Source organism: Oscarella lobularis, chromosome 9, assembly GCF_947507565.1.
Source record: "Oscarella lobularis chromosome 9, ooOscLobu1.1, whole genome shotgun sequence".
Taxonomy (NCBI): Eukaryota; Metazoa; Porifera; class Homoscleromorpha; order Homosclerophorida; family Oscarellidae; genus Oscarella; species Oscarella lobularis.
Genome location: NC_089183.1, coordinates 2,724,411 through 2,732,071, shown reverse-complemented (window position 1 = coordinate 2,732,071; position 7,661 = coordinate 2,724,411). Strand labels below are relative to the sequence as shown.

At 49.1% G+C, this 7,661-nt stretch overlaps 4 protein-coding genes across 6 annotated transcripts in view; 3 read left to right on the top strand and 1 right to left on the bottom strand.

Moving 5' to 3' along the window:
* The window catches only part of LOC136191448 (uncharacterized), a 1,774-nt gene extending 1,467 nt beyond the window's left edge, over positions 1-307 (top strand). The window contains exon 8 of the mRNA XM_065979772.1: positions 45-307. Within this exon, the coding sequence (XP_065835844.1) occupies positions 45-307 (263 nt within the window). The remainder of the gene's footprint in view (positions 1-44) is intronic.
* A 172-nt stretch (positions 308-479) lies between these two features.
* On the top strand, positions 480-2,006 carry LOC136191538 (probable palmitoyltransferase ZDHHC24). Its single transcript, XM_065979891.1, has one exon. The coding sequence runs from the start codon at positions 532-534 to the stop codon at positions 1,369-1,371; it is 840 nt and encodes a 279-aa protein (XP_065835963.1). The 5' UTR covers positions 480-531; the 3' UTR covers positions 1,372-2,006.
* On the bottom strand, positions 1,591-4,145 carry LOC136191536 (Krueppel-like factor 14). Of its 2 annotated transcripts, none has more exons than XM_065979888.1 (5): positions 3,971-4,145; positions 3,491-3,904; positions 3,051-3,203; positions 2,391-2,984; positions 1,591-1,997 (listed from the first exon to the last, which is right to left on the bottom strand). In XM_065979888.1, exons 2-5 carry the CDS (start codon positions 3,891-3,893, stop codon positions 1,687-1,689), a joined length of 1,461 nt encoding a protein of 486 aa, XP_065835960.1. In that variant the 5' UTR covers positions 3,894-3,904; positions 3,971-4,145; the 3' UTR covers positions 1,591-1,686. The 2 variants fall into 2 exon arrangements, with proteins under 2 accessions (XP_065835960.1, XP_065835959.1); XM_065979887.1 differs by having other exon boundaries at positions 3,975-4,145.
* A 296-nt stretch (positions 4,146-4,441) lies between these two features.
* LOC136191535 (zinc finger CCCH domain-containing protein 11A-like) lies at positions 4,442-7,621 on the top strand. 2 transcript variants are annotated; one of them, XM_065979885.1, is made up of 17 exons: positions 4,442-4,518; positions 4,820-4,927; positions 4,996-5,115; positions 5,178-5,304; positions 5,358-5,441; positions 5,639-5,764; positions 5,816-5,875; positions 5,932-5,952; positions 6,001-6,045; positions 6,112-6,126; positions 6,183-6,497; positions 6,554-6,612; positions 6,675-6,774; positions 6,827-6,874; positions 7,031-7,096; positions 7,168-7,384; positions 7,437-7,621. In XM_065979885.1, exons 2-17 carry the CDS (start codon positions 4,877-4,879, stop codon positions 7,561-7,563), a joined length of 1,581 nt encoding a protein of 526 aa, XP_065835957.1. In that variant the 5' UTR covers positions 4,442-4,518; positions 4,820-4,876; the 3' UTR covers positions 7,564-7,621. The 2 variants fall into 2 exon arrangements, with proteins under 2 accessions (XP_065835957.1, XP_065835958.1); XM_065979886.1 differs by having other exon boundaries at positions 4,451-4,927; positions 6,830-6,874.
* The last annotated feature ends 40 nt before the right edge of the window (positions 7,622-7,661 follow it).

The window sequence follows — 7,661 nt, the reverse complement described above, 5'->3', positions numbered from 1 at the left end:
AATCTAAACCTGTTGCCTAGGAAACTCATCCGGGCTCTTTTTAGATACAAGTGACGACCGTTCTTCCAATTCCCTTTGTACGCCTGCACCGGAATTGGGCACGTCTCTTCCCATATCAATGCCGGGGACGAACAACTGGCGGCTAAAGAACGGCGTCGAGGACGAGAAGACATGCGAGTTTGAAAATATTGGCGAATCGATGAAGAAACTTGCTCTGAGCGTTCACGCGAGCAGCACGAAGATGTTCGGCGATCTTCCCAGACCGCGCGTAAACAGCGATGCCGTGCGCAAATTTCCGCGGAAATGACTGAGTTAGAGAGAGTAGTAGAGACGTTAGGTTTAGCTGCTCCATCCCTAGTTGATGACGCGTTCACGTGCCGTGATTTATGGAGTTAGGTTAAAACTCGGGCCCGTTAGAAAATCAAATAGACTTGCAAATACTATTAACACGTCGTCCGGGCGTTTGTTTGTATCCGGGGGCGTCACTTCACGCGTTTTCGTTTTCTTCTCTTCTTTCTCCGCGACGTTCCGATGAAGAAGCTCTGGCGAAAGATTCCCAAGTCGCTAGCGGAGCGAATCGCTATCTCCTTTCTAACGGTCGCCCTGCCGGGCGTCCTCTACTTCGAAATCTTCCACGTGTTTCCCGTCGTCCATCAAACCGAAACGGAGAGCAAGGTGCACATGGGAATCGTCGCCTTCATCTTTCTCCAAACCGTGACGAACTTCTACAAGCTCGTCAGCTCCGATTCGTCGCATCGTCGCGTTTTCCTTCCGAGCGTCATACCGAAGGAAAATCCCGGATGGATCTACTGCCCATTTTGCCAAGTGAACGCCCCGCCTCGTTCGACGCACTGTCACGTGTGCAGCACGTGCGTCCTGCGTCGCGATCATCATTGCTACTTCTCGGGCAGCTGCGTGGGTTTCTATAATCATCGTTATTTTCTATTATTCGTCGTCTATCTTGTCATTGGCTGCCTCTATTGCATCATTCAAAACACGGAATTCATCGTCGGACTCGCCGATCGCATCACCATGGGAACGATCGCCTGCATGTTCTTCCCCATCTTCACTCTCTTCTTAGACGTCGATAGTCACGTGACGTCAGCATCGTTATTCATCTATTCCCTATGCATCGTCGCCGGTCTCATGACGTCCGGACTTCTCGCCTGGCAGCTGAATCAAATCCTACGCGGTCAGACGGGACGCGAGTACAACGAGAACAATTTCAAATACGATTCGGGATCGTATCGAAAGAACTTGATGCAGGTATTGGGAACGCGTTGGTATTTGACGTGGATCGCGCCCTGGGTCCCGTCGCCGCTTATCGGCGACGGCACGGAGTTCTCGCCGGCCGACGGAAAGAGTTCGTGAGGATTAGACAGAAAAAAAGGAATCAATACATAGTTATAGATTTACCCCGGTAACCCCTCCCCCTTCCCCGAAAGCTTATTTTGTAGCGTTGCTTGCCCCCCCTTTCGTATATGTCACGTGTTGCATTTGATTCGATGCCAAATCATGAGATATTTTAAAGAATAATTTCCCTGCCCCGCCCCCGCACTCACTGACACCCCAAACACCATATGAAAAAAATGAAAGACAATTTCTTCGTCTGTTATTCGCCGAACGGATACGAAAACTAGGATATGAAAAAATAAGAGTTTTGTCTCTTAGTAACGCGCGCGCGCGCTACTGCGGTTGAAAGCTTGTAGGCGTTCCTCCCACCATGCCCATCTGCGTCGTTGCCGGGGCGACGGCGGGTAGAACGCCGGCGGCGACCGCCGCCGCCGCCGCGGCCGCCGTTCCTTGACTCTTGCGCATGTTGCGCTCGTGCATCGCCTTGTGTCGAACGAGCTCGTCGGAGCGCGTGAAACGCTTGACGCAGCCCGGCCACGTGCACGCGTACGGTTTCTCGCCCGTGTGCGTGCGCATGTGCGTTTTGAGGTGATCGCTTCGGGAGAACTTGCGCTTGCACACCTCACATGAAAACGGTTTGATACCTGGGAAGGAGTTAGAATAGTTAGGTACGCGCATACACGTTCACGTATGGATAATAAATTAGTCCTGGAGGTACTGTAGTGGTAGGAGGACCACGTTAGCTAATAGTCTGTATACATACTTATGGCTATTCAATTAATTAAACCACCATCTCCTTCTCCTATACAACAATGTACGTATGATATTTAAACAAAATGTCCTTTCTTTCTGTATATAAACTAAATCAGTCTCTATATATACTAAAGGAGTGTCTATACAATATGACCATATTACTAAATAAGACTTTTGTTTCTTTGGGCGTTTCATATCATATGTACGAGTACACTATATGTCAGAGTGTATATATACATGTATAGGCCTAACCCAAGTGGAGCCCCTCTCCCTCCCCCTTATACCTGTGTGTTTTCGACTGTGACGTCGAAGTTGATCGGATCTCGAAAATCGCTTGCCGCACCCGGGATGATCGCACGGATAGGGCTTCTCGCCCGTGTGCTTCCGCACGTGCATCTGCAAGTGCGAGAGCTTGTAGTAGCGCTTGTCGCAGCCCTGATACTCGCAAACGAACGGCTTATTCGCCTCGTCGTTCTTCTTCGTCGTCGACGAACCCCGTCCGCCGCCGCCGCCCCCGCCCGCTTTCCCGGACGTCGGAACGTTATTCGACGCCGCGACGGCGGAAACGGTGGCGGACGGATTCGCGGCGACGGCCGTTATCATGTCGCGACTCATCGGCGCCGCCATCATTCCGTGGGGAAACATGGCGCCCATGGGCGGCAGGGGGCCCCCGGGACCCGGGACGTCTTTTTTGAAGGCCATCGTCGAGTGGGGCGGACGAACGTAGAGCGCTTGCTGGTAGTCGGCGAGGGACACGTCGACCGACGAGGGCGGGAGAAACGGGTGCGTTGCCGCCGTCGGATCGCCGCCGCCGTACATGAAACCGGCTAAACCGGTTAGGTGAGCGAGAGGCGGCATTGTTATACGGGGAGCCGCTCCTATGGCAACGGCGGCGGGGGAGTTTTCATTCGTTTTCTTGGAGTTCATATAGGGGTTTTATTTACCTGTTGGTCCGCTGGTGGTTGCCATGGTGACGTGGGGAATGCGTCCCGTGCTGCCCATGTAGCCGGAATCTTCGCTGCTCATGCTGTGCATGGGTGGGCGTGGCTGCTGTTTGCCTTTGGCGTCAGACATGAGAGGATCTTGGATTAATACTCCTATATAGAAAAAGATACGCGGTTTTTTCAATAATTGAATTAAAAGGTAAGTAAGAGTCACGTGCATAAATAGAAAAAGAAAGTGAAGCCACGCCCATAAGTGAGAAGGATCATATTCGAGGTAAGTTTCACGCGCGAAGCGAGACCAAGTCTTATGCATACAACAAAAAGTAAAGTACTAAAGGTTAGACCTACTAATACGTTATATAGTGTGAATCAGAGTGCGTGGCGACGTGTGCGTGCGTGTCCTTCGTTTACCGGTACGCGTCCACGTTCGAGACTCTTACCTTCGCCGCTCGGAGTTCGCGTCATTTGCGCGCCAACGGGGGGCGGTAACCCGCCCGCGATCGAACTCACGACGGAAGTGGGCGTGTGCATGTGTCTCGCCGCTGCCATTTGTTGATGCACGTAGTCCTCCATGTGCATGTGATGGGCGACGCTCTCGCTTTTCGTCGGCTGGAGCGATTGGTGCTGCGGTTGCGTCGTCGTCACGACGCCGCCGCCGCCGCCGCCGCCGCCGGGCGGAAACATTCCAAACATGTAGGCGGCCTGATTGGGCTCCGGAGCGCCGGTGCTCGCGGAGGGGTTCCACGCGGAGGGAAACGCGGAATGCGGTAGATAGGACGCCGCCGTGGCGGCGGCCGGGTGACGGAGAAGGGGATTCGGCTGTCCGGCTGCTGCGGCGTTCATCAATGCTAATTCTGGGTTCCATAGGAGGGAGAACGAGGGCGGGTCAATGTAGGAGAGGAGGAGAGGCGAGCGCACACCTACGGAGGGAGGAGAATGGGGGGGACTTCTTGTGTCGCCGGTGCGCGGGGCGTGTTCTTCTCGCGTCTCCGCTGCTGCGTTGCGCTTCTGTTTGGCGGCGTTCGTCGATCGCTATTGATTCGCACGTTTGGATCTAATTACGATCGGTGCATAGATTTGCGACGGCGGATCGTGAGAAGGGCGATCGGGGAGCCAATCAGCGACCGTAGGAGTAACGTGCGGGGTGGAGTGCGTGGGCCATGCTCACACGAGGCGTCACGTGCAAAGTAGGATACGCAAAAAACGCACGTGATAACTCCACCCCCCCTTGAGAAGTTTGATAAGGAAATTTGAATGCTCGCTGAAAAGAATGGAACTAAAAGGAATTATTTTGCTGCATCAATTCGTCATCGTGTCATTCTTCTTCTTCTTCTTCTCCGTGGAGAAAACTTCCTTGTTGGAGATCACGTGCGCACGTGGATATATACTTACGTCATTTCTAACGCGCTGTATCCCAGCTCAAAAACTCGTCGAATTTAGCCGTTCGAGGCAAAACGTTTCTATTCAGGTGATGTAGACGATAGCGTACAGTAACAATTGGGCTTTAGCGCGCACTAAACGCGAAGGGATCCCGAAAAAAATAGAGTAGACCGAAAAAACGCACACACGATCGCTATAAAGCAGACGAAAACGCCGCCAGTTTACGTCCGCACGATCGTCGCCCGACGAAAAAGCCACGAAAAGTCGAAAATTCGTCGTCGGCGAAGAGAAAAAAATCGGACTCGATTTGATTGGCTGGCCGCTTGAATTCCCGGACAGAGGGGATCAAAGCGCTCTTCTCCCATCGCCAAAATTGAATTGTTCGACAGGACAAAGTCTTTTTCATTGTGTGTTGTGCGGGGGCGTGGGAAAATCGAAAATTTCATATGACGTCAAAAGACGATTGCTATTTTTACTACTATTCGACTTGTTTGAAGGTAATTAGAACGAAACGATAAATAAATGAATAAATAATAATAATTATAATTAACGTTATTGATTTTAGGGTGACGTTTGCCCGTATCGTCATTGCGCAAATGCGCTGGGAAACGAGACGGTTTGCGCTTTGTGGACGCGGGGAAAGTGCGTCGATTCGAATTGCCAATATAGGCACATGAAAATCGACGTGAGCATTTCCCCACATCGATAATGATAATATTATTTATTTATTTGTTTTCGTTTTTTTAGAAAGCGAGGGATCAATTGCCTTGCTACTTTGAGACGACTCCGAGCGGATGCTTGAAACCGCATTGTCCATTTTTGCATTTGAAAGCGCGAAAATTTACGGAGAATTTCACGAAAGCAATCATGCCCGGTTTCGACGAGTCGGTCGATACGATTTCAGTCATGACGTCAATCTGTTTCTAGTTAAACCTAGCACTCAATCGCCGGGGAACATCATAGCAAAAGAATCAGAATCTGCTTCATCTTCCAATAGTGTTTTTCAAACAGGTATACTTTATCTCTATAGTAGCACTTATGTTTATTGGAAATTGTGTAATGAGAGCCACGTGATGTTTTTAATTTCCATGTCTGATACATGCATTTATTTATTTTATATAAACGCTTCTTAGTAAGGGTCTCTTACGTTTAGGCCACATGGTTTCCTTATAGATTCTTTATGCTAGAAGATGTTTTAATTTTTTTAGGTGCTGAATCAGCACCAGCACCATCATCGTCATCGATCACGCTAAAATCGAATTCTGCTGAAAGTTCGTCTCCACTTTCTCAGCAGAATCACGTTAATCCGTTTAAGGAATCTTCTTCGAGTTTGAGTACGACGACCTTTTCTTAATTAATTATTTTTGTTATTTTGTTTCTTTTAGAGGCGTTTTCGTTTCATGTAGCAACGGGCGAATCGAGTCCAAGTCTACCTAAGAGTTCAGGTTAGCGTCCTCCTTATTAGATCCTTCATTATTTACACTATTTATTATATATCTAGATGAGAAGACTCTAAGCAAAGGTTCTTTATACGAGCTCATTCTTTCTTTGACTATAGAATCAATGATAGGGACTCGCGAGAAAGTTCCAGAACCAGTTTCAAACAAATCCCAAGGTATTTATTTATTTATTTACCAAGCAACCTTCTAGGTAACCCATACCATTTATTTTTCTCCATTAGACTCAACGTCTCAAAGCAAGCAATAGAAAATATTCTATTTGGACGTGAATTCTGATTCTTATTTTTTCCAGGCGATCGATTGAAGGCTCGCGCCGAGAGATTCGCTTGCAAAAAAGCGGTCGAAAAAAGCGTCGAACGAAAATCGATTTTGTCCGTCGAAATCGAGCGAACCCCGGACGTCGTTCGTGCGGAAAAGACGGCGAGAACGAAACGCTTGGCGACGCTGAAGAAACGCTGGGAGGCGAGACGAGAAAAGGAAAAGGCGAAAAAAGTCGAGGAGGAGAAGAAGAAGAAGAAGAAGAAGAAGAAGGAGAAATCCGAATCGAAAATAGAGAAAATCGTATGGAATGACGAAGTAGTGAAAAGTGTGGAGAAGAACGATAAAGGTCAGATATAATAAATATTATTTATTGATTTTTGCACGTGCGCGCTTATATAATAGGAGTGCCGCCGACTGAGTCTGTAGTCGAGAAAGAGAAGCCTAAGGCTGTTCACATCAAGGTACAGTGTACAGTAGTCACGTGTGTATGAACTAAATAAATAAATCTTATTTATGTTTCTAGCGATCGAGGCCGTCGCGAGACGACGGAATCGTCATAAAGAGCTTCGACGAGATCATGGAAGAGAAACGCAAGCGAAGAAAGTCGACGGAACCATCCGAAGGTAATAATACGGGACTTCGCGATTACGCTATTCTAAAACCCGGATTCGGTAGTAGTTGTCGTAAAGAAATCGAACGAAGAAAGGCGAACAGAAGAGAAGGGTAAGAGTGGGCGTGGCGATCGATGATAAGGGGGGCCCCCCCTTTCCATAGTTAATTACATAAAGGCAATATTATCTCCCTATGTATACATATGCATGACGCGCCCTTCGCTGGCTTCCCATTGTCTTTTGTCCTTTTATCCGCTCCTATCGTCAGGAAACGAGCCGATTAGCCGAAAGCGACCGGATCTTGTCGCGTCGACGACATCCGCCGCAAAACGAGGTACAAACGAAAACAAATCACGATCGCCCTCGCGAGAAAATATTATTCTTAAAAACCCCGCGAACGCGAAGCGATCAAGCGACCGCGAATTCTCAAGAAGACATCGAGCCCGACTTCGACGACTTCCGTCTCGTCGCGAGGCGAAAGTTCCGTGGGCGGGGCGCATTTGGAGTCGAGCCAACCGTACTCTGACAGTATGGAGATCGTGGCGAGGCAATCATCTGAGGGCGTTTCAGCGCATGCTGTCGCTCGTCGCGAACACGTGGCGGCGACGCCGAACGAGGAGAGGTAAGAAAGCCGGAAGAGGATCCTCGAAAAGGATCCCGGAAAATGTTCCTAGGGACGTTTTGGACGATTTGGAGTCGGCTATGAAAGATCTTTCGGGTGTCGCCGAGGAGGGTGATAATTCGGCCGAAGGCGATCACGACGACCTAATGTTAGATATCGAAGAAGTTATGAATATATAAGAAAAAAAAAAGATGATGCTGCGGTTGAGTGTGAGCCGCTAATCGATGAATAATCTTATTGTTGTCGTCTCATTGTATCGATGCCATGCTGGTTTCTG

Coding starts and splice junctions, on each gene's coding strand:
- LOC136191538 (XM_065979891.1), top strand. CDS start 532: ATGAAGAAGCTCTGGCGAAAGATTCCCAAGTCGCTAGCGGAGCGAATC.
- LOC136191536 (XM_065979888.1), bottom strand. CDS start 3,893: ATGAACGCCGCAGCAGCCGGACAGCCGAATCCCCTTCTCCGTCACCCG. Junction 3,204..3,490: donor GCGAACTCCGAGCGGCGAAG/GTAAGAGTCTCG, acceptor TTTTCTATATAG/GAGTATTAATCCAAGATCCT. Junction 2,985..3,050: donor AACCACCAGCGGACCAACAG/GTAAATAAAACC, acceptor CCGTTGCCATAG/GAGCGGCTCCCCGTATAACA.
- LOC136191535 (XM_065979885.1), top strand. CDS start 4,877: ATGACGTCAAAAGACGATTGCTATTTTTACTACTATTCGACTTGTTTG. Junction 5,116..5,177: donor ATAGGCACATGAAAATCGAC/GTGAGCATTTCC, acceptor TCGTTTTTTTAG/AAAGCGAGGGATCAATTGCC. Junction 6,875..7,030: donor AAGGCGAACAGAAGAGAAGG/GTAAGAGTGGGC, acceptor TCCTATCGTCAG/GAAACGAGCCGATTAGCCGA.